General features: G+C 39.9%; 1 protein-coding gene across 3 annotated transcripts in view; it reads left to right on the forward strand.

The window, feature by feature from the left end:
- The window catches only part of Exoc6b (exocyst complex component 6B), a 407,149-nt gene that overhangs the window by 277,495 nt on the left and 103,473 nt on the right, over positions 1 to 26,181 (forward strand). For all 3 annotated transcript variants that reach the window (XM_035448826.1, XM_035448827.1, XM_035448828.1), the window contains one exon: positions 8,087 to 8,160. In XM_035448826.1, the coding sequence (XP_035304717.1) occupies positions 8,087 to 8,160 (74 nt within the window). The remainder of the gene's footprint in view (positions 1 to 8,086; positions 8,161 to 26,181) is intronic.

The following is a 26,181-nucleotide window of genomic DNA, read 5'->3' on the forward strand; positions in this document are numbered from 1 at the left end:
ACTCCCAAACTGTGGGCGGAATTCTGAGCATGACTGCTTCAGGCCATTGATGAGAAGACCAGAGTTAACTGTCAAGGGTGGCTCTGGAACCACATACAAGAATAAGATCAGCAGTCACATCACCAAGACATACATGGCCATGGCTCCTCCAGGTTCCTCTGGTTCATGGTTTTGGCAGAAGAATCTTCCAAAACCAAGTAGGTCTATAGCCATGTCCACAGGAGTTTAGGACCATTTCTAGGTCTAGAGCTGGAAACAATGCTGGCAAGTTAGTTCCTGACACAAAGTGCTGTCCTTTCAGTGGACCCTTATCCTTTGTGAGCTCTCCCAGGCCTTCACCACATTCCTTGTGAATTCCAGTGCTCTCACAGAAGCACTTCTTTTTTTATTATTTTTTTATTTGAATTAGAAACAAGATTGTTTTACATGTCAATCCCAGTTCCCTCTCCTTCCTCTCCTCCCCTACTACTCCCCCCAACTAAAACCCTACCTATCACATACCCTTTCTGCTCCCCAGGGAGGGTGAGGCCTTCCATAGGGAGTCTTCAGAGTCTATCATATCCTTTGGGATAGGGCCTAGGCCCACCCCCGTGTGTCTTGGCCCAGGGAGTATCCCTCTGTGTGGACTGGGCTCCCAAAGTCCACAACTATGCTAGGGATAAAGACTGATCTACTACAGGGGCCCCCATGGATTTCCAAGGTCTCCTGGAAGCACTTCTATCCATAGATGCCTATGTACTTATTGTGTGGGTACAAGTAGAAAACTACCTATCCCACAATCGTGGGGTTGACTTTTTTTATGAGGTGTCTACTCTGTGTATGACTAATATCCACTATTACTACTGCTACTACTACAACTGTTGAGTTAATGCTTTATTACGTGTTTAAATACAGCTTATGTTTTAAATACAAAATATGGTTGGGGACATTTTATTGAAGTCTTTGCTTTGCATTGTTTTCTATTTGTTCACAATGTGGTAGCACATATACATGTACACATTTCAGGTGTACAATATTGTATTGGTAACAGTGAGCACAATGGTATATACCCCACCCACCCTTGAAGTAAGAGATCCAATGAGCCAAGTCTCTAGGGATCTTTTCCTTCCTCCTTCCCCCCTCCTTTTCTTTCTTCTTGACATGACTCTTCCATGGAGCTCTCTTTATGTTCTGGACTGCTTCTTTCTGACCAACAGGACCTGGAGTGGATTCCCCAGGGAGTCTATCAACTCCTCTGCAATTAGCCTCCTGGAGCTACCTTAAAGTGATGCAAGAAGGCCTGGCTTCCCCAGAGCCATCCTCTAGCCTAACACTCCCCTTATCTACTGCTCCAGGGAGCCAGATACCAGGAAACCATTATGTTAATACAGCAACAACAGCTTCTATTTTTTTCAATCTCACAAAAAAAAAAAAAAATTGTGACCTGACATGATCTTAAGATGAAAACAAGCACCAACACACTTTATTCTATGTGGTGCTGAAAATCTTATTAGCCCTGGCCTAAACTATAATCCTTAAACCAGTCATGCAAGAGTGTTTTTTCCTGCTGTCTGAACTAGATGCTCCCTGGAACAGTGGTATACTAGAAGCCTTTTGTAGTTTGTCTTTTAGCTTCCCTCTTATCCAAACAAATTCTGTTTTTCTCCCACAGTTGCTGTTTTACCCATTTATTGTATGCTCTTGATTTTGCTTTTTGGAAATACATTGTTCCCATTGCTCATCTTTCTTTAAAAACTGCTTTTGTTTTATGGACAATATGTCAAAGATTCGGTTTTATGTTGAGTTTTCCAGACTTTCTTTAGATCAGTTTCTGAATGCCCACATTTGCGAGTGCATACACACACAAACACACACACACACACACACACACACACACACACACACACACACACACACACACACACAGAGGAAGCAGAAACCATGAAGCTTAGGAAGTGGTTAAATGGCCTGGAGCTGGCTACATGGCTCGCAGTGGGGTTCACTGCCGGGGGCTTGGGTCCTTGTGGTCACTGGGTGGGCCTATTTAATAATACTTTTCAGAGACAGGGAGAAAGTAGAAAGAGGTACTGAGGAAGGAGGCAGAGCAAAAGAACACATTAGACATGAAAGCAGAAAAGAGACTAGGGGAGGTTACAGGGGGAAATGGGGAGAAGGAGGAGTGTCACTAAGTCGTATTTCATTTGGAACTGCTGTGATAGTATCTAATACATCATATGCTGATTTAAAATAAGTTTACAAAGGAAGTACATGGGAGATATTCCTCGTCTATAAATGATGCATAATTTTTAAATACTGGTAAGCCTGAAAGAACTTAAATATCCTAAAATGTAACAGGATCACTTAAGATGGGCTCAGTTACACATTTTGTTCCATGGTGTTAGCAATAGGATGGTTGGTGAAGGTTGCAGGGGGAAGAGTGGGTTTCTTTTAATTGTTCTGTTTATATAGAGAGATTACAGACTGCTATCATTTTGACATCTTAAATCCCTTCTAAGTCTAATTCTGTTGTTTCATTTGAATTTAATTTTCTGTGGGGATTTTGTGTGCAGCTGTGCATATATACTCTTGTGCATATCCCTATGGATGTCAGCAGTCAACCTTGGGCTTTATTCCTTAGGTGCTGTCCCCCTTGTTTATTTAGACCAGGCTTTTGTCAACCCATGTTATTGGAAATGTTGGGGTATCCCTTTGTAGTCACCAGATGATAACAGGAAAATTAGATTAACTCTCATTAATAAAAATAATAAGAATGGAAACAATCCGGGCAGGTAAACTGTGGATCTTGGCACCTGCTTAGAGGAGGAGAATGTAGAAGAGATAGGTGACAAAAAAGGCCTTGCCATTTGAGTGAAGCCTGCATGCAGGTCAGTCACATGGTGTGACAGCTTCCCATAAAGTGAGGAGGAGAACTTTAGAGAAAGAGCAAAGCCCAAAGCTTTAGAGAGTGCATGCTTTAAAAACTAGAAGGAAAGGGAAAATACTTTATTGAATATTTCAAAATTCCAGCAGACTTACAAAGCACATGACTGTGGCCCTGCAGGCTACTGGGGGTTGGAATCTGTCAAGGAGAGTACATCATCCCATTAAAGGGATAGTTACTCTCTGTCTATTTCTTTAGCACAGTTAGAGGTGAGCCTGCCTTCCTGATGGATGGTTCTTAACCCTGCTCAACTGGATTGGGGGTATCTACCCTATCCAGAGATTTCAACCTTTTTGCAAGAAGGAAATAATTTTCCCTTGAGGGGTCTTCTTTACTGCTGCCCTGTCACCTGGTACTTAACAATAGACCCATCAAGCCACAGGGATCCAACACCCCAGCTACCTACTGCACCCTCAGAATTCACCACACTTTGTATGAAAGTGTTAATTTTCTCTTAGCCCATTGTGACTATACCAGCTAAAATCTGAAACATTTGTTTTCTTCTCCCATGAAGTAATAGACTTTATTAGTATTAACATCAACCTGAAAAGAAACCTAGAAAAAATTATTGAAAAATTTTTTCTTTTACTCTTTAATAACTTTATTAGATTGTGAGCGTTATTTGAATTTTAAATTTATAGAATATTTTGAAAATGAACATTCCTTAAAATGATGACCAGATCTCAAAGGGTTGTACATTAAGAATGTCAGAGGGTGTTGGACAGTGTGTTTTTCATTCTCTCGGGAATCTTCTCTACCTATGTGCCTTCTTTGCTGTAAGTTTGTGAGCCTCCTTTTAACATTTCATTCACAACTTTCAATTAGTTAGCAGTTTCCTCACTGAAACATTGTTTTGAATTTCTGAATTGAATCTGAGTCAGGACTTGGTACTATATTACACTCAGAGAGTCCCTGCTGACAGGACAGGGCTGAGGATGGAGAGAGTGTATGCCGTGGAATGGGCTGATGCTGCTTACAGTTAATATGACTTACCTTGCAAGCAGATGCCAGCTCACAGAGTTTGGCTCCACCCCCAAGCAAGAGGAACTAATGAAAGGGAGGATTTGGTTCTGTGTAAAATGAATCAGTCTTTTTGATTTCTTGAATGGCACTGAGGCTGTCCTACAGAACTCCAGACTGTGGACATTTTCATGCTGACATGGGTCACTGAAAACCTACTGTCCAGAAACAAGTTCAAGAAGGACTAGTCCATGTTGTGACTGCTGCTTCCACTTGCCTGTGATTAATGATGTCAGAAGTCCATGATTCTAAGGACCTTACCATGCACATGTGAAATTGCCTTGTCCATACATCAGCTTTCCTTCCCACCTATCAGACAGGGTTGGAAAATTTGTGCATGTCAGCATGTCCTGCTATGTCTCTTATCACTAGAAAAAGTACTGCTGGTCAGTGCTGATTTATGTCACCATACCTGCATTGTTGTATTTCCTCTTCTTGGGTTATCAGAGTTTATGAAATACAAAGAAGAAATCACTCTCCTCTCTGTAGCAGTCTTGAGGAAAATTGTGAGGTAGCTGCTTATTAGCATAACTCCCATGTATATTATATTTTACCTAGTTGAAATCAGGTTCTGCATGAATTTTTATTTTGTTTGTTAAAATAGTCACAGTTCTTACTGATTTTTTCATGTATTTATAAGGTTCTTACTCTAGGAGGTCATATTTCTGAGACTATATTAAATCATAGTTACAGAAATTTTATTTCATTTATTTAATCTTTTCTAATAATATAAATGAAAATTTCTGTATTGTAGCTAGCAGACTAGTCATATTAACTCCCTTAAAACAAAATAATTAAGTATCTGCCTATAATTTTTCCTTTAAATAAATACCTGCTCACTGAATCATCTCTGGTTCAGCTCTGTTTCTTTTTGTGTTTTGTCATAGACATAGGACAGTATTTCTTGACATTAGGTCACCAAACCTCTGAGAATTCAGTAAAAGCTATGAACCTTTCCTTGTGGAGAAATGAATATTCACATGTGCGTGTGTATGTGTGTGTGTGTGTGTGTGTGTGTGTGTGTGTGCGTGCGCACACACACACACACACACACACAATTATAAGGATAATCAATTATGATCTGCCTGCCACTCTGCCAGCTGCTTTATATGTGTACTTGGTTTAATTTTTATCACCGTACTATAAGAAATTATCTGATATTCTAATTTTTGATTTAATGACTATTATAGACATAAACAGGTTAAGTAATTAGTTGAATTCAGGACTAATAAGTGGAGAAATGGGGCTCCAGTTCTGATTTTTATGAACCCAAGTACTGTTGCCCTAAAGTCATTGTGCCTATGATTTTAGGGAAACCATTAGTTTATAAGCCTGCGAATTGATTCCTGGGTTAAGGACCTTATCTGCAACAAGCTAGGGTTTAAGAGCACTGACTGCTCTTCCAAAGAACCTGGGTTCAAACCCAGCACCCACATGGCAGCTCACAACTGTCTTTAACTTCAGAATCTGACACCCTCACACTGACATATGTGCAGACAAAACACTGATGCACATAAAATAATAAAGATAAATAATTTTTTAAAAACCCAGGGTCTTTTGTTACTAGCTTTAAGTCTGTGTGTCTAGTGAATCTTGGTTTCTATGTAACTTGTTTAATTGAAACAACATATTTGAGCATCTACTATTTTGAATAACTGGAATTTACTATCTTCATGGGATTGTGACTATTATAGTAGTGCAGTTTAGTAATAGAGTACTTGTCTAGCATGCACAAGACCTTAGGTATGATGCCCAATACTGCAAAAAGAATTAAATATGTGAAACAAAGAGGAAAACTACAAACATGAAGTTGAATTTACAGTAATTAGACATTTCCATAAATGATTTGTGGAGAATAATCTCTTCACTTCATTGTACCTGGCATAATTGCCGTTATCTGGTTCTCTTTATAAAAGGGTAAATCAAAGTCTATCAAGTCTTTTGGGAAACTGAGGATTTGATATGTCGTAAATCAGGTTGGTAAAGTGACTGAGAGTTCAGCATTAGCACATCCAAACTCCTGAGTTGATTTATCTGTCAGCCAGGGAGCATGTTCAATGAGGAGTAGCGTGAATCCAAACCTAACCCCCAAGCCTTCCAGTTATGTGCATGGGGAATTCTGTTCATTTGAACATAAACAGGACAGCAGAACATCTCAATAGCTGGGCATTTCACTCATCTAGGGCTCCTTCTGATAGAGAGGACTTGAAATGTTTTAAATGAGGCAACATTGGCTTGAATGGCACAGAACTACTTGAGGTACTCTGTCAACCTTGGAGGGAATATGTGCAATGAACACTTACAATGCTGTTGGGATGAGAAGCCATAACTGTAATTCAAAGAACTTCTTTCAACAAGAGCATCATGTGAGGCAATTGTATGTTTGGGATGCACAATTCCTGCACAGTGGGTTATCAGATAGGATTCTTTCTGTTGCTTACTGCACATCATTGTTGACGTACAGGGAATGCTCTGTCAAGCTCTTCATTAGCATGCTTGTCACCAAATGTTTGTACAGTTTTAGAACTTTACTCTTTTGAAACTTGGGTTTCTTAGTCCTCTTTTAGATAATGTTGGTTTCTAAGTGGCATGTGAGTTTTCTTCTCAAAGCAAACTAACTTTACTAAGACTGCCTGTGTTCAGAGTTGATCTTCTTTTTTATGCATCATTTTTATTTGAAATGTCTACAATAAGAGCATTTTGTGTGTAGGTATATAGCACATTTGTACTATATTTAAATTAGCTTAATATGTTGATTTATAATTTTTTCTTTGTAATGTTCCCTTGTCTCTACAATCTAAGTTGATGGGATTCATTTTTTAAAACTGAGGCAAGGACTTTTTGTAAATATGTTATGGTTTCAAAATGGGTGAAAGGAAGGAACATAGGCAAGCCGGCAGCAATCATTGCTCATACATCATCTTTGGAAGTCATCTAGTTTTCTAGCTAGATATGAAAAGGAAAACAATTATACAAATTCTATGGGTTCTTAAATTCCAGCTTGGGGAATATGTGTTTGAAAAGAAAACACTTCTTTTTATGTTTTTTAAGTACTTGAGCTGCTTTTAATGTAATTAGTAGATGGATATGAAATGTCCATCATGCTTTGACTTCACAAGAAGAATTGAAAATACAGTAACTATCCAGATCTTGACTGTGCATTGTGCTTGTCTGTGTGGAGGGAACTTCAGACCTTTTGATTTCCTAATAAGCAGAGCTCAGGGACAATAAAACTTGACATTCTTAACCAATACTAGCATTTGTCCCTGTAGCCCTGTGTCATTTCTTTCTTGTTAATTTTAAAGCCAGAATTATAAGGGATCATGGTCTCAAGGTGCTACTGTAACTGTAAATAGCATCCATGTGGGCCTCTTGAGCCTAAGAGATGGAGGGAAGAGAAGACGGAATTTTTTAAGTAGCATGAAGATGAAGTCAAGGGCAAAGACTGCAATAGAAGGACAAGCATATGCAAATGTCCCTTAACATTTGCAGTAAGTTTCACCCAGGTGGGCATCTTCATATCTGCCAATACTTCTTTGCTTTTTAAAGCCAAACTCTGATCAGGGCAGCAGCAGCTGCTGCTGCTGCTAGTGATATGCATGCGTGTGTGTTGTGTAGGAGGTTGGCACTCATGAGATAATACAAATAATCAGTGAGGGAATAATTAATGATGTGGCAGGGAATATTTTTGATAAATGCTTAGGGAATGAGGTGACAAGCGTGAAATTAGAAAATTCCTTCAGTGATCTGAAATATAAATAGCTTTCGGAACTGAAAAGAGTTTCTCAGCTGAAGATTTTATTGTGTTGAGAGGAAAAACTTTTTTCTCTTCCCCCCTCCCTTTCTCCTTTGCAAGTTGTTTGTCCATTCACAAAACAAATACTCTGAAGCCCAGCGCGGCTCATGGGAATAAATTTCAGGTCGAATTAGTACAGTTTCCTTGCTGTCAGGATGCTGGAATTAATGGTGTTTTGATGACACGAATTTTGAAGGGCCAACAAAGAAGCTGAAGGGAGAAAGACATGACTCCTTAGAAGCTCAGTCCTCCTCTCCCCCAGTCTCTCTTGTCTTCCCTGTCATCCGTCTGCCAATCTCCCTGTCCATGGTTAGTTAAAGGCGCTTTTTATCCTCTTTTCTTTCCCACAGAGTTTGCCAGATCCGGCCCGGTGCCTGGGTTCCAGGAGGACACGCTGCAGTTGGCCTTCATCGACTTGAGACAAGTAAGTCTTTGTGTTTTTGTTTTTTGTTTTTCTTTTAAGATGTGTGACTGAAGACCATCAGGTCTTAAGGAAAAGGGGAGGGGAGGGGTTTTGGCATTGGTGATTCACACTGGAGACCTAAGGGCTTTTCCCTGTGTTTGAGGCCACCTCTTTTATTTAGCTATCTGAGATCCTTAGCTGTGGTGGAGTAAAGGTTTTGTGGGTAGAAGGGAAGACAGGGTGTGGGAAGAGGGATCCACAAAGTAGAGGGACTCAAGTGACCCTCAAGTGATGTGATCCATTGTGTGGCCATTGACTTCTGCAGACACAGCGAAAAGATGACTCGTCAAACCCATGCTAAGCAGGTGCACTGATGCAGAGACAGCCTGCCTAGAGAACTTTGTGTCTGGATAATGTCGCCAGCAGTGTCAAAGGAAAATGAAATGTTTTCCTTTCTGGGTTGTTAGTCCAGTTTGTTGACTTTTTACTGCTGCCTCATACCTTCTATTGCCTCCTGTGTAAAATGTGGTCAGCCATCAGCAACAAGAGTGGTAGTGCTTGAAGGTGGTTTGCAAAGGTTCTGACCAGTCATGCTAGCCTGATGGGAAGTCCTGTTACAGTATCACAATGAATGATGATACTTATGTCTACTTGAGCTTTGGCAAGCCCACAAGATAGAAAGACCACCCCAAGTGCTGTTCTCGCAGACTGGGAAGGGTGGGTGGGTTGGTTGGTAGGCCCTGGTGTTTTGGGTATAGTAGAAAAAGATGGGTGGGGGCCAAAAGGGAGAGCTGTAACTGTGCTGTCATCTCTTCACTCTGAAGATGGATGGGATTGGATAGAAAGTGCGAATGAAGTAAGCATCAATGACTGATGCTTCTCTCCTATTAAAACAATCTTTTTTTTTTGTCTGTTTTAGAAGGGGGGCTGGCTTTGTTTCTCCTGCCATAATGATGCAGTGCCTCTTGTTTTCAGAGCTGACATAGTTTGCATTCTGAAAACTTGTAGATGCCCAGAGTGTTTCTTAAAGCTGTAGGACCCCTTGTCTGGGTAACCTCCTTACCACTGTGACTGGATTCCTGCCGGAATAACTTTTAACCCATAATGGATGGCCTGAGCTAGCCCCGGACCCTTGTGGATGGGCAGTGTAATCTGTCATCGATGACAATTCCGGAAAGCCCTGTTCAGCGGAATCATGTGTCTATAGACCTGACAAGGTTTGAGGATTCAGACCACGTCCCAGAAACGTGTGTCAACTTAATATTTGGTGGCTGGGTTGGGGGTTCTTTTTTTTCATAGGCTTTCCTAGCATTGTCAGAAATGGAGCTGTCTCCCTCTACACTGAACATCTTCCACCTGTAGGTTTGATGTGCCCAAATTTTAGCCTTTGATCTAAGATGGAAAGATTGAGATTTTGCTGTAGGGTTCAGTGGGATCCGTTCCTTTCCTCTCCAATTTGTTCTTTGAAACTTCTAAGCTGGTTTTTTTTTTATCATTTTTTTATTTGAATTAGAAATAAGGTTGATTTACATGACAATCCCAGTTCCCTTCTCCCTCCCTTCCTCTCCTACCACCCCCCAACTAAAACCCTACCTATCACATACCCTTTCTTCTATTCTTCACTTGACTCAAACTTTCTGCTCCCTTATGACCTCTGCATCTTTCCTTTTCTTCCCTTGCCAGTTCATGCTTCTTGGAAAATAAAAAGTGATTTTCTTTGGAAGAACATATCCAAGAAAAAGTCTTTCCTTTTTCACTGTTGATGAAAAGGAAATGTCATTCTCACTAGTTTGTAGTTTTGGCACCTATGGAAAGCAACTAGTGTTGACAGAAAACGTGACCTTAGGGGTAAGTGGGAAAGCACATTCAGGGTGAGGTGGGCCTGAGCAGGGATGAATGTTCAAGTACGAGTGAGCTCCAGGTGAGCAGTGGTGGTATGGATGTTAAACTTCCTATTTGTGCTGCATTCCCACTCTCAGAGTTTCTTTTATGATGTTTAAATGATAAAGCCCAAACTACAAAATTTAACTGATAATGACCAACTATGTCTCTTCCTATTCAACATGTCATCTAAATTCTACTTGTATCTTTCTCTGTTATAACAGTTGGAAAGGGATAATTTCCAACCAAGATTATTTGAACAATGTCCTTAGTTTAAGACTGTGTTAGCAGATAGGCTTACATACCACAAAACAGTCCTTTCAGATTCTGCTCTGAAAACAGCTCCTTCTTTCATGCATCTAGGCCATGCTCAGATGTTCAAACTACCAGGAGAATTCCTGTTTGTATGTTACTATAGGAGACTTAGCATAAGATGAGACATGGTTGATTGTCCTGTTGTTTGAACTCCTCACAATCCTAAAACTGAATTTTAAATTGGTAGGGGGAGTGGGTGTCATCAGAGACTAGCCTTAAAATTGGACAATAAGAACTTGGTATGTTCCTTCCATCTTTGCAAAACACCCAACCCATATGGTGAGTTGTGACTCCTTGGAGAAAACCCTTCCCAGAGCAACAAGTTCACCTCAGGCAGTCTCGTTATCATGAACATGGTCATAACCTAGCTCAGTGACAGCCCTTGGAATTTATGTTCATTGTCTGCTTGTTTTAGAAGTAGTGGCTTTGGCTTTCTGTCCTTTATGCTGTCAGGTGTCCCCTTTACTGATGTTGGTCTCTTTTCTCCACACAGAAGGGCTTCCTACCTGGCCTTTAGATGGTTTCAAGGTCTAAACTTGGAGGTGGGGCTTTTCCTAGCCCTGTTCTTCTTTCAAATGTGTCAACTCACAGATTCTTGAATTCTCATAGTTGTCCAAACCTTTTTAGGTTCTAATTTCATTATTTAGTTGATTAACATATTTAATCATTAGGCTTTTACAAGTCAGAGATCAAAACAATAAATGGAATTAGCAGGGACTAGGACAGTGGCTCAGTAAGTTAAGCATTTGCCATGAAACCTGCCTGAGTTTGCTTCCTGGAGTCCATGTAAAGGTGAAGGAGAGAACTGACTTGACTTCATAAAGTAATTTTCTGACCTCCATGACAGTAAGTGCACACCCACTACTTAAACAAACACATACACACAATAATAATAATAATAATAGTAAACATAAAAATTTTAAATGGCAATAGAAACAGCAGAAGTGAAAATTAACACAAATGTCATGTGACTTTTCCTGATTAAATATGTATTCACCCAAGATAAAACACACAACAGCCCCCCCCAACAAAACAAAACAATTCTACCCAGGTCTAGCTGGAATTACAGGAGAATGAGTAACTGGTTGGTAACAGGGAGCATGGGCAGTTTACAACAGCTAGGCAATTATTAAGTGTTTACATACCTTCAGAGGAGAAAATCATAAGCCCTCCTCCACTTCCAAGAGCACTGTACAAAGGCCCAGTCTTGTGAGGGTTTCCTGTAGCAGTCACATGTAGCAGTAAGTGCTAAGATGGCAGTAGCCATGTCAGGCAACAACTGTGCCTGGCCCATGCAGAGTTCCATAAAAGGCAGAATGTAGTGTGTATGCCCATATGAGAAGGGGGTCTGTCCTGGTGTGCTTTAGGGTGCATGCTCTCCCAATACCACTCAAATACTGACTGTTTGCCTCTCTTGTTTCCAAGTGTATCATGCTGATCATGCACCCATGTTCTTTTGTGTTAGACTTTCAGATGCAATTAGGTGAGTGATAATTTAAAACATATTCAAAACATGGACATTGATGAAAAATTCTCTGTATAGTCTGTAATGGCAGTGTGTCATTTAAAAGCTCTGCAATTTCATTAGAAAGAAAATTAGATGTGGATCATAAAGTTATTCAGCCTTTTTCACTTACTGTATTGTCATTTTTTCTAATTCTTAAGGTAAAAAGTGAAATGGCATTTTGAATACAGAAGCATTCATGATATTTCAGAGTTAAAATACATTGACATATACTTTTCATTTGTTAAGATTCTAGGATTAAAAAATCTGCTGTTAATGATAATGAACTATACAGTACAAGTTGAAATGCCTTTCTTTAGCATTTTATATTTATGCTACAAAAGTTCAATTTCAGTACAGTTTTCATGCAAAAATACATGTATATTTCTTTCAGCTTCCAAGCTTTGGTAATGTTAAAGTTTAAGGACAAAATAAACCCTCATTTAATGAAATATTTTAATGTGATATCTACACTCCTGGAATTGGTGGCCTCAAGTTATTAATCTTTAGAAATTAATAGAGGGCCAGTAGTAGATTCTTAGTGGCTCTTTACTTTTTAACAATTCTGTGGCAAAACATGAAGTAAAAATACTGTTGAACACCAGCACTGGGTTTTCATGTCATCAAACTCTTGAGTGCCTACTATGCTTAAGTGATGCACAGCAAGTACACATTGAGTGTGACTATGACTTCTCCCAAAGGGGCAAATGATGATCACAAAGTCATTGATTCTAATATGGCCATGTTGTGATAAGTATTGTTGTCTTAGAGACATTACAACATTGTATGCATTTCAATTATTTGACTCCCATAACATACTGGCTTGAACCATGTGTGGAGCTCAGGATTCTTCTAATCAGCAATTCTGGGTAGTTGAGCAAGTCTCCATACTTACTCAGCTGCTGGATTGAAAAGATTGACCAGTCTAGAGGCTCTCAGTATCTATGGCAGCTTGTCTCTGCTCCATGTGATGTTTCATGTACAGGCAGCGTGCTCTAGACCTACTCACAGCATTTGGCAAAGGTTCCAAGAGAGGAAGTGGGCAAATTGAGGCCTGTGCTCAGAACCAGTAGATTGTCACTTCTACCACATTCTCCTGTCTTCAGCTACTCTCAGGGTCAATTCAAATTAAAGAAATTGGGACATAAATTGTACCTCATAGTCTATCTGGAATGGAATACTTATGTATGAGAAATGTAACTCAGGGGCAGGGGTTCATTGTAGGCACAAAAAGCTATAAAATTTTCATAGGAAGGAGAGTTAAAGTGGATGAAAATTAGACTCTCTGTGTGTGTGTGTGTGTGTGTGTGTGTGTGTGTGTGTGTGTGTGTGTGTGTGTGTTTCAGTGTAGTATGTATTGGTTTAACGCAGATGTAGATTCCATTCCTTTTGGATATTAGGAACTTCTTTAACTCTTATCCCCTAAGTTTTCTTATTTTGTCTTTATTCTCTGCTGTTTCCTTGAGGATCTCTTTTCAATGTCCTGTTTATCCTCCACCTTAAGTGCTGTAAATTGTTCCACCCTAAGCTATTTGACACTGATGTTTTGTCATTTACATTCACTGTAAGGGTATTTAACTCCCTAAAGAAATGTTTGCTTTCTTTATTTAGTTTACAGTGTTCACCTTCCATGTCTGACCAACAGTTAACAGTTTGAGGTATTCTTTCCTTGATAATAATCACCTTATCCTCTACTTCTTAGCCCCAAGAGTTATTTACTATTAAATTTTTATAAAGCTGAATGAGCAAGGCTATGTCATTGCATCAGATCTCCTGAATGAAGCTTGTTGGCAAGGTACTTCCACACTGAGCCATCCCAAGATATCTGGGCTTTTTTTAGAGTGAGCTTCAGATATTCCCTCTAGGGCACTTATTCCCCAACTTCTTCCCTTTGTCTAAAGTAAACACAGTGCATTTCCACTGCAGACACAGGGCCTGCCTTGAAAACAACAGTGTGCCTAAAGAGATGCCTGTCCATTTCTTTGTGGTTGTGGAACAGATTATAATGCTATTTCTATTAAGGTAAAAAGGAATCAGTAAGTTTAGTTACAAGAGGAGAACAACTCAGAAACCTCTGTCCAGTGACATCTCCTATTTCCTATTGTGTTTTGATCCTACTCAATAAAGGTTTTCCTTTGAAATCAAGTGTTTGTGTATAATGAACATTATGTTGTTCCTAAGTTGAACCCTCCCTCTGTTCATCATTTAAATGCTAGTCTTAGTAGGAAATCTACCTACACCAAAGGCTGAGTCTGTGATCTAACACACATTAAAATACCCTCTGATCCACAGGATAGCCATTCTAAACTACTGCCTAACTGAGAGACTTTCCCAGAGGCAGGTAGGAATGGGGTAGGCCCATAACTCAAAAGGCCTCAGGTGCCAGGTTATCAGTTTCTTTCTTGTCACATACAAGAAGTTGTTAGCAGGAAGCCACCTCCCACAAGTGCTTCTTCATATTAGTCCTGAGCCTGCTAGAATTTGAGGGGCTTTTAGATAGTTTCCAAAATATTACTATTACTGTTACTTTTACTATTACTATTGACACACACACACACACACACACACACACACACACACACACACACACACACAACACACACACACACACACACACACACCCCGCTGTGTAACCCAGACTAGACTTGTACTCTGAATCCTTCTGCCTCAGCCTCCTGAATTCTGGAATTATGGAAATTTATCACCATGCCTGACACAAAGATTCTTAATGGAGAACAGTACTGGGGGCTGGTAGTAAGGGAATGAGTTCATGAAAGATATTCTTGGTGGAGGACATCAGAGAGAAGTGTTGAGACCCCCTTATCATATGTCTTAGTTACTTTTCTATTGTTGTGAAAGACACCATGACCAAGGCAACTTATGAAAGAACTCAATTAAGAGCTCACTTACAGTTTGAGACTGAGTCCTTGACCATCATGGCAGGCACCATGGCATCAGGCAAGCAGGCATAGCACTAGAGAAGGAGATGAGAGTTTAAAACTGATCTATAAGTTGGAGGCAAAGAAAAAAGAGACTGGGCCTGGCATGTGCTTTTGAAACTTCAAAGCCCAACCATAGTGACACATCTTCTCCAACAAGGCCACATCTCCTAATCTTTCCCAAAACAGTTTCACCAACCATGGAACAAGCATTTAAATATGAGCCTATGGGGCCCATTTTCACTCAAACTATCACACCAAGAAACTGTATGGGCCAATAATTGTTTTTCACAGAAACTGTTGATTAAAAGGGGTCCTTTCCAATTGTGTATAAACCTGATTATCAGCCTACAAGCTCAGAAGTCATCTGCTCCAGTCAAAGACAAATAGGTTGATAAATTGTAGACTACAAGACTCATGTAGATAGTAGGGCTGGAAGGAATGGTTCCGCTGTGTGTAACCCATGGCCTGAAGGCCAGCTCTGAATATGGCCCAACAAATTCATAACTTAATTAAAACATTATGACACTTGTTTGCTACTATTTATAACCCAAATGTACAATTCTTATACTTGAATTTCTAGATGGCAACACTGTTAGAGTCTCAAAAGAGTGGACTCCCATAAACCTTAAAGTAACCTGTCCTGGTAAAGACAATCTGTACCACTAAGCTAGTGGCGTAAGTACGTAGGGAAGACAAACCAGACATGAAATCCAGATTACTTGTATTTCAAAGATATTTGGTGGTCAGAAGAGGTATATTGTGATAATTTATCTGGCTACCTTCATACATCTCCCTGCTCTCACTGTCATAAAAAAGAAAAATCCTATAGGACATGTTTTGTGTCTTGATCAGTTTCTAGACTCAGGAAACATTCTCTGCTTAGCATCCTGCTCCACATCATTGAAGGTAGACAGAACATAGTGAAGGATATAGGACCTCTACTGTAGACTTATGTTCTTACATCCAACTCTGGCATGTGAAACAGGCCTTTCAGCTTTCTGCTCTTCCTATTGTCACTTTTCAGGTAGTCCTGGTGCTTCAGGGGGATGCCACTTTCTTTAGCTCTTCAGTGTGTGTGCTCCCACATTATTATTCAGTTTTAGGCTCAGCTGCAGAATCTTCCTGCAATACCTCTGGGGCAAGAACAGTTCTGCTGTACACTGATACCCAGGTTCTCAGAAAAGGACATTTAGCTCAAGTTGACAGCAGTCTAGTATAAAAATGATAGTTAACTTCAAAAGGTTTTTGGAAACAGAGGATTTGTTTGTTTGTTTGTTTGTTTGTTTTACTGATACCTGTGCCCTTCAGGGTTATACCTCCTACATCAAAGAAAATTGATAGGCAATAACTCCTGGTCTTCTGACATTGCTCTGTGAAAAGACAGATGGGCGCTTTTACTAAACACAGCCTTCAACCTTATATAAGCTATGGTTGGATCAGCATAGATAAAGATAGGGCACAGTGAATACGATCTTTTAAGTACCAGTAGAAACCCCTTCCAAGCACTGTTGCATGAAGGGGCCCTTTTTAACTGTGTATAAACCTGAGTGTCAGTATGCAAGGTCAGGAGTCATCCACCCATGTCAGAAGATAAGTAGGTTGATAAAGGAAAGCTGTAGTCTGTTCAGTATCCTCTCACCATGGAGGAATTCTAACTACAAAAGTCTTTATGGAATTGCTTTAGGAGGCTGGGAGCCAAAGGAGAAAGACTATGAGTAGTAGAGGACAGCCGCATGAAAACCATGGTAGTTTTACTAGGGGTAGACTGTTCATTCATGTATTCACTCATTCATTCAATAAAGGCTTGGTCCTTGAAGGGAAGCTGGAATCTGATAAGCTCTGTTGTGTATTTTCTAGGGTCTTTGATTCCTTCAGATAAAGAAGACACCTAGTTCATGGCAATGTAGGACATAAGTCCTTGGTTCTTTGTGTGGTGTTGCTTGGTGGGTAGTTAGCATTTGGCTTCTTTGATGGCCCTTTCTTGTGAATTGTTTGTGTGCTTGGCAGCACTACTTATGGATGTCATGTTCTATGGAGCTTGCTATGGTGTTTAAATGGCAAATACATGAAGACAGAGTTCTTTTGGTTAGAGCCCTTTTGGATATGCAGGGGCAACACAGAACATTTTTGGCATATTTTCCCATGAAAACTACATTAGGTTTGTCCTAGCTAATGCGCCTCTCAGGTTACCATTATCTGTTATTACTGTTAGCCCATCTAGCCACAGCCAGGAGTTAGCTTGACTGTTCACATGTTTTACTGTAGCTTGGATGAGTACTGAAGACCTTTCCTACTGCAGAGTAGAAGAGCAGTTTGCACAAATGGGTCTGGTCTGCCACAACCCTCTGCTCTTTTCTCCAGCAGAAGGATCGCTGTAACTCACTTGGGTGTAGTGTCAGCTTCATTCTTCATAGCTTCCTACCAGGTTTGTCAACTCAGAAGTAAGGGCTATATTCCATTTCAGATTGTGAGAGTAAAGCCCTGCAAGCATAATATAGCAGCTTCCTCGTGGTTTCTGCTTGTATCATTGAGCTCTTTTTGCTTCATCTTAGAAGCCTGGGAAACCTGCAAGATAGAACAAGGAACTCCACTATGCTTTGTGCCCCACCCCCCAACAAAAAGCCAATCCAGGAGCTCTGTCCTGTATTTAACTCTTGGCATGTATATTCATGCTCACAAGTCTGGAACATAGGGGTTTCTGACAGAGTCCCATCTCTAGGAACAGAGGTGGAGAATCATCAAAGATGTATTCACTGCAAGCAGCCAAGCTGTTGGAAGGTGTGTTGGTGCTAGTTGAGTGAAAAGCTCTGGGTTCTAAGCACTAACATCAGGTGTGCTAACTCTACTAGAGAACACTCACTCAATCCAAGAAGGCAGCAGGACCAGGCCTTGGAACTGATGCTTCACACCTACCTCACTGACAGCCACTGGAGGGCAGCAGCAAATGACAGCAAAGATCCAGATTTAGGGAATTGGGGCATATTCCAATTTGAAAAACAAACAAACAAAAAACTTGGCTATACACTATCCTGAGGAACAAATGCCTCAAAAAAAATCCATTGCCCTAACCTAAACATTCCTTCTTGGCAAGTTCGAAGACCAGGGAAAGGAATAAGGTCCTAAGGGGTAAGCTGAAACAGAACAGGCACCCAAAAGAGAAAGCTCCAGGGCCAGAAGCAAGCCAGAGTATGTGACTTGAGTAACAAAGGCAAGTTACCAAGGTAGGTTCTCTGGGGCAGCAATGCCCAGGAAGAACTCACCTTTCTGAGAGAAAATAAAAGCAAGCGGAGACCTGCAGAGGCAGCAGGCTTACACAGAAGCAGCCATGTCTGTTGGTTTCAAGGGAAAAATAACTCCCTGAAGTAGAAATGGAGGAGATGATAGGGCATTCTAAGGTGTCATTAAGAATCTCTCATTCTGAAGTGTGACTGAACTTGACTGTGAAGCCTTACTACATCGTTAAGTCTTTAGAAAGATAGCCCTCCTTCCTCTGATACCTTCAGAGCCTTGCACCCTTTTTAAATACTGGTAAAACTCACAGAAAAATATCCAGTAGAGGAAAAGAAAAACCTGATTCCCAGTTTTTATATGGCAACTGAGGCAAACTCAGTTAATCTAGAAATTTAATGTCTGTTCGAGGAGGGCACCTTTGCTTCCAAGGCTCATGGTGGCCGAGTACTCAGCAGTTTCTCAAACATCTTAATTTCTCTCTTCTGTGTGGCCTGTAATACATCAGGGAATTAAGTTGAATGCACCTTCCGAACCTTGTGCTTGTTGGCAGGGCAGAATGGTATCGAGAAGTTTGGAATTAGGTACGTGTAGGTGTGTTAAATTATTTGATCTTAAATGTAATTTTTTACACTACAAAATAATCTTTAATTCACAGATTTACAAGATTTGTGTAAGCAATAAGTAAGGTAATATAAACATGACACTTAATGCTTGGTTAGCATATAACCAACATTAGTACTACTGTTACTGCCCAGCTGTTGTTTCTCCTGTCTTGTGGAGGTCTGTGTAGGGACAGCATCCATACCAGGAGATCCCTTTGTTGCTAGCTTCTCAAGTTCTACTTTCTCCCAGTGAGTGAGGAATTAAGAATAGTAGCTATTAAATGTTCTCAGCTCTTCTGAGCACAATGATGACTGAAAAGAAAATGAATATGCATTTCTCATGCTTGCAGCCAATTATAAATTGTTAGCTTTCTTTTTTGCATTAAAAGGTATTTATTTAGGAAAATGCTATTGCTTATTAAAATAATTTTTAAAGATACAAAGTAAAGCCTCTGTAAATCTATATCCCAATGAAATTCTTTGTACTTTTGGAGCCCTTGCTCTGTTCTTTAGTCTATGTGTATTGTACCACCTGCGTCATTTTATTTGAGTTTTTAAGTTTAATATATCTTGAAGATTTTAAGCTGTTTTAAAACTTTTAAAAATCAGTTTCATGCAGGGCTAACTTTTTTCCAACAAAATGTATGTTCTTTGAATTTGGTAAGTATACATTTTTATGTGACCACCTCTGAGAACAGTTCTGTTATGCACAGGATCCCTTTTGCTCATTTGATGTTAGCCCTGTCTCCTGACCACAGGCAATCACCCATCTTTCGACCACTGTAGTTCAGAAGTTCTTTGAACTTTTGATATTCTTTGGTTACGCTGTCTGGCTTCTTTATTTCATGCAATATTTTGAAATGTCCTCACAGTGACAACCAATTCAATAATTCATTATTTTTATTGAAGAATTACATTTTTGCACTGATCTGTTCATATTTGTGCACATTTTATTGTTTTCAATTTGGACTAAGGTGGTTTGAATAAGAAATATCCCTAATATAATCTCTGGCATTTCAACTCTTTGTCCCTAGTTGGTGGTGCTATTTGGGGAAGTTTGGGAGGAAGACTATCATGCGATGAGCTTTCAGAGTTAAAAGCCTTTTGCCACTTCAATTCTCTCTTTCTGCTTATGGTTGAGGGTGTGAACTCTCAGCTCCCTGCTTTGGTCACTGCACTTGCTGCCATGCTTCTCACCATGATGAACTCTTCTCCCTTTGGAATTGTAAGCCAATAAATTTCTTTCTTAAGTCACATTTTGGTCATGGGATTTTACCACAGAAACAGAAAATTAACTAATACAGGCTACTGTAAACCAAGCTGCTAGCATTGTTAACATGCAAGTGTTCCTGTAGATGTAGGTTTCATGTTTGACATTGTTGTTCTTTTTAAATGTCAAACTGCTTTCCCATTGAGTTAGACTACTTTTCATACCTACATATATGACTAAGAATCTAGAACATTGGGGCTGGAGAGATGGCTCAGAGGTCAAGAACACCGACTGCTCTTCCAGAGTTCGGTTCCCAGCAACCACATGGTGGCTCACAACCATCCGTTATAAGATCAGGTGCCCTCTTCTGGTGTGCAGATATACATGGAAGCAGAATGTTGTATACATAATAAATAAATAAATAAAATATTTTTAAAAAATCTAGAACATCCCACATTCTGATCTTCACTTCTGACCATACTGTGATCTCGGACATCCGAGGTTTTGTCTTTTCCAGATTGCTATATGATAGAGTTATACTTTTATTCATTCAGCACACTGCCTTTGAAGTTTGTTCACACTGGTGCCCATGTTAGTTATCCATTCATTACTGTCATCAAATAGTATGTCATCATATATATTATTTGCTTACTCATTTACCAGTTGATTAGTATTTGGTTTGTTTATTGGTTGAGGATATTATAAATAGATCTATAATAAACAATTTCTCCAAAGTAAATACTTGAGAGTAGAATTATTGAATCAATAAAAATATATTTTAACTTTATCAGAAGCTGTTGATCAAACTGCTTCCTCAAGAGATGTAGTTATTCTGTATCCCTACCAACAGTGCACAAGGGTTTCAGTCATTCTACACCTTAACATGTGTTTGACATTCTAGGATTTGTTCTGACACTTTAAAAAATTACTCCAGTGTGTGAGAGTCTGTGTGTGTGTGTGTGTGTGTGTGTGTGTGTGTGTGTGTGTGTGTACGTACACATGCATTTATGGCAGTGAGAAAACAATTTCTTGAAGTTGGTTCTTTCCTTCTACATTGTAGGTCTTGGGACAGAACTTTGGTCATCAAGCTTGAGAGCAGGCACTGTTATCCACTGATCCATCTCACCTGCCTTTATTGTTAAACTAAACATTTTATCTAGTTCTAAAATTAATTCTTAACTGAGTTCTGAAAGCATTTTACATTTACATATTCTGATAAATAGCCCATTGTTGTAAATATGTTTAATATTTTTTCTTACTTTCTATCAGTAAATAACCCTCATTTTAAAAATTTTTAATGCCACCTCATTTATAGAAGCATTAGCTTATTCTTTTCAATCCATTCTTACTCTGTGTTTCCTCTCTTAACAACAACTTTTCAGCAGACTTGGGTCACAGTGATTTTTCTGTTTTCTTGTAGAGGCTTTTAAATGCTGGCTTCTAGGTTTAGGTCTGTAATAGTATATCTGTTTCAGCTTTTCAGTGTCTTGTGATGTGCAGTCCAGGTTCTGCCATAGTTTATTTAAAAAGCTATGCTTTTTTGATATACCTCGACAGCTTTATCAAAAATCAATAGAGGGGCTGGGGAGATCTCTTAGCAGTTAAGAACTCTCTTGCAGATGACATGAGTTTGGTTCCCAGTACTCATACTGTGCAGCTCATACTTACCTTATAACTCCAGTTCCAACTGATCCAACGCCTTCTTTTGGTTTCTGCTGGCACCCACATGTATGTACATAGACACATATATACACATAATTAATAAAATAATTGGCTCCACCCCTCATAGGAGAGCTGCCCTCCACACACACACTTGAGAAAGCTGGTCCCACACTTCAGCATAGGCATGGAAGAGCTGGCTTCACCCTTCACCTGAGGGGGTAGTCCCAGATGCCCGTTCAGAACAACCCAGCTACCTCCCAGGCACACATCCAGGGCTTTGAGTTGGCACTCCCCAACATCTACCCCATCTATCATCTGCTGGAGCTTGTGAAGGTAATGGCCTGACAGAACCATAGTCACAGGATCTCCATGACTCAGGGCAACAGCAGGATATCTGAGAGGAGATATGGTGAGGGTCCAGCATTGATGGTGTGCCAGAAGCCAGAGGCCTTGAACCTAACCAACAACACATTATACAATCAACATTTTCAGGTAAAGCTGTTTGGACAAAAGAGTATATTGCATGATACACCACAGCTCCCGATTCCACTAAGATGAATGAAGAGACAGTGAAGAGGCAGGAAAGGTGGAGGAGTGGAGTGTTTTTGTTTTCGGGTATCTGTCTGTTTGTTTTAATATTATTTGTATTTTTAAGTTTTCCTTTGACTGGGATGCTGCAAAAGTGAAGGGTATGTGGATGGAGGGGTTGGGAAATTAGTGGAATTGGAGTACATGATGTGAAATTCCCAAAGAATCAACAAAAATTGTGTTTAAGTTGTTTTTTTTTTTAATTAGTTGGTCATAAATGTGTTGGTATCTTTCTGAATTGCCTATATTTTTTCAGTTGCTCTCTGTGCTTACCCTTTAGTTTTCTTTTGATCTTTGTATTAAAGCTTGATATCTTAGAGCATGAATTCTCCAACTTTTATCTTCTTCAACACTGTTTGATTATTCTAAATCATTTATGTATATATGTATATATCTATGTGTGTATGCATGTGCATGCACGCGCGTGCGAGTACGCGCGCACACACACACAGGCCCAGCAAGAAATAAATGAAAGGCTGACTTTTAACCATGAAAGAGCACTGATCAGGGTTATTTTGAATTTGTAGATCTGTTGGAGAAAATTGCCATTCTGACATTTAGCTTCTCTCATGATTGTTTTCTCTCCATTATCTGTCTTAGTGCTATGTAACTTTCAGCAAATCTTGCCTGTTTTTGCCAAATTGATTCTATGTCACATGTCAATGCTGTTACTGTTTTATCATCAGTGTTTATTTCTTCCTTTGTAGTATGTGGAAATACAAATGTGTTTGGTATATTGGCTGTGAATCTCAAACTTAATGAAATACTAGGTATAGTCACTTGGAGACATTCTTTGGGATATTTTCAGTAATAGTTTTGGCATCTGCAAACACAGACAGTCATGCTTGTGCAGAAAACGCTCTTGCCTGCAATCTCCCCAGCACCAGAGTTTGTATTTTTAATTCTGACTCTATAATAGATTATGGTCTTTGCTATCTGATTCAATGCATCTCTAACTTAATCTTAGCTTATTCTAATCAAGCAATAGAGACAAGACTTAAGACCTCTATAAAGTTAACTCCTAGTAAAAGTCAGCATGTAAGAATCTGAAGTGTTTCCCAGAGGCCCATGTATTAAATGCTTTCTTTGCCAGTTTGGAGCTGTTGAAAAAAGATAGAACTTTCAAGAGATGGGGCCTAGAGCTAAGCAAGAGATGGCAGGCTTAGTATGAGGCTAGCTGACATTGAGGAATCCTGTCTCAAAACACAAAATAAACAACAGCAAAGATTAAAACAAACCCAAACAAAATACCATGTGGGGTGTCATGGGAAGTATGCAGATCGTTGAGAGGGTGCCCTTGGAGAAGATAGTGGACCCCAGACACTTCCACCTTCTTCTGCTCTTTTCACTCCTGTCTATGAGCTGAGCAGTTGTGCTTTGCCAGGTATTCCCATCTAAATGTGTTGCCTCCTCAGAGCAAAAGGGCCAACAGCTGATGGCTGAAACTTCTAAAACCAAGATCTAGAATAAGCATTTTCCTTCCCTGCTTATCTCAGTTTTGGCTGTAGTCCTGGAAGGTTTGTTAGTCATACAAACTGTATATGGTTGTACGTGGCTCCTTGCCTTCTGAATCCAAGTTCCATATGACACTTTTACGTCTTCCATACTGACTTCTAAGGCAAATAATTAAAGAAAAGAAGTAGCTTTCCATGTGTCTTCTTTGAGGTCCCAGCTACCTTTGTCTTCTTTCTGTGTGGGTGTTCCTTCTTTCACTGCCCACTTGGATGGCATGATAGTGAAAAGATACAGGATGGCAAGGTGACACCAAAGCAACTGTGTTCCTCTTTCTTTCTGAGAAGTATTAAACTCAACTTTACTCCTATTTCTCTTGATCTTACTATGCTTTTACCACTGTGAGTCATGTCATTTACCTACTTTACAGTGAGGTTGAGAACTCTCTGTTGCCTAAAAAACAAAGCACAAGCCCCTGGCAATGCAGGTGAGGTGCCAGCTTGTCTTTTTGGTATCCTTTCCCCATATAACTTCCACTCAGACACTGCAATTACCTCTCTAATTTGGGAGAAATTTGAGGCTCCCCTTGCCTACCACACAGTACTCTATCTCAATCTATCTAAGCCTTCCTCCCTTCCTTCACAGTTTGGCTCAAATGTCATCTCTTTATAAATCCGCCCCAACCTTCTCAGGCAGTTAATTGTTCCCTCTTTGAGTCCCTGACATTTTGTATGTCCCTTCATTACAAATACTTTTATAATTAGTTATTTAATCATCTGCTTTCATTAAATTCTGCATCCATAAAGGGCAGGGACCCTCTTTTATTTGCCCTTGATGTCCCATCCCTACACTACCTTGTTAGGTAGTGTAGTCCTTGCATATGCTAGGCTTTTATAGTTGTTGCCCCAATGCATCAATTTCAAAGTGACATCTCAGAAGTGAGTGGAACTAGATTGGATTTCTGAATCATAGTTGTCCCCCAACATTTATAAGTAAATAGAGTCATCACTGTTCTCCTACTCCATGATCTTCATTTTTTAACCTTTATGTAATATTGTTAAATGGAATTTGGATGCCATGACCATAGACAGGGCAGGCAAACAGGAGGAAAAGACTTCATAGAAAGAGTCAGGAAGAAGGGCTGCCGGGAGAGCAGGGTGCAAGTGGGCCATTGCCCACCTGGTATCTTGCTCTGCTGCTTGCAGAGGATATGTCTATTCAAACAAGCACCTGGTCCTGTGTTATGAACCCTCTTAGCACCTGAATTCGTCAGACTTCACCTGCTCTTACCTCTGTGGCTCACTTAGAAGCACACCAGAAACAGGCCAGAATTCCAGTACCTGTAGTTCACCAAGACCAGGGTGCTGAAATCTTCTTCAAAATGTTGTTTAAATCAAGTAGTTTACTCAAGATTCCTGCTGAGCTACAAAAAGTGTGGGGGATGCAGGAGCAATATGTTGAAGATAGAACACATTCTTCATGCTGACTGTCATCCTGTATATCAGAAGGTCAAGGCCACAACCCTGTGGGCTTCCTTTGGTTCCTCATTCCCTTTACTTTTCGTGCTTTGCTTGCAGAGAAGGATATCAGTGCAAGGACAGAGCTTCAGAGTCCTTGCAAATGTGCAAACCTCATGGAGTTCTGCTGTGTGGTAGCACAGCACACCAAGTGCATCTTTCTCTGGCAGAGCTTAGAATGCTCCAGAACTGGCTCCTTCACTGTTCTTCTGCAGGTCTCCTCACTCAACTAATGGCATTGTCACATCCTGCATATGGTCTGTCAAAAACTTGTACTTTCTCTCTCTGAAAGCATATTCAGAACTCAATCACTTGTACTTCACCCCTAATCTAGCACTAAACTGTCACTTCGCATTCTGTGTCCTTGCAATGGCTTCTCACTGGTCTCTCTACAGTTTGTTGTCAATAAAACAGAAGCAGGGAAAATTAAAGTAGAATTTAGATCCTATCATTCACTGCCCTAGACCCCACAGTGGCATCCTGCTTCACTCTTAAGTAAAAGCCGGAGGCCTTCCTGTTTCTCAGCTGGCCAGCAACACTTCTGTCTCAGGGTGCGTGCTCTCTCTCTCTCTCTCTCTCTCTCTCTCTCTCTCTGTATTTCTAAAATAGAAAAAAATTTATTGACTGAAACCAATAAACATATTCACAGAAAGAGAACATACCCTGTACTGAAGTCCATTGTTATTAATTTATAGTACAAAGCATATAGAAAACTGAATGACTATTAATCATTAAAGTCAGAAAAATTAAAATATGTAGAGAAAGAACATCACATTAGAATTAACTTATAATTAATTAAATATTTAAATGGCACTGGTACCATCTGAAATTTCTCAAGCAAAATAAAGTTGTAGGGAAAATGTCATAACATACTTAATTGTGTGTGTGTGGCTGCTTTCTTAGATAAACTACTTTCTACCTACCTCATTAATACATAAAAGCATGATTAATGGGAAGCATCTTCACTGCTCACTTCTAGTTTCAACACAACTCGAGGAAGGAGACTGAAGCTTTGCTTTAGTGGACTGAGCCATTTGGAGGTAACACTGCCACCTAACTGTCCCTAGCTTGTGAGAAACCAGAGTCCTCTGTGTTACATTAAATCTTTCCGCCAAAGCCACCCAAGCCCTACCACCAA

This window comes from Cricetulus griseus, chromosome 8, assembly GCF_003668045.3.
Source record: "Cricetulus griseus strain 17A/GY chromosome 8, alternate assembly CriGri-PICRH-1.0, whole genome shotgun sequence".
Classification (NCBI taxonomy): domain Eukaryota; kingdom Metazoa; phylum Chordata; class Mammalia; order Rodentia; family Cricetidae; genus Cricetulus; species Cricetulus griseus.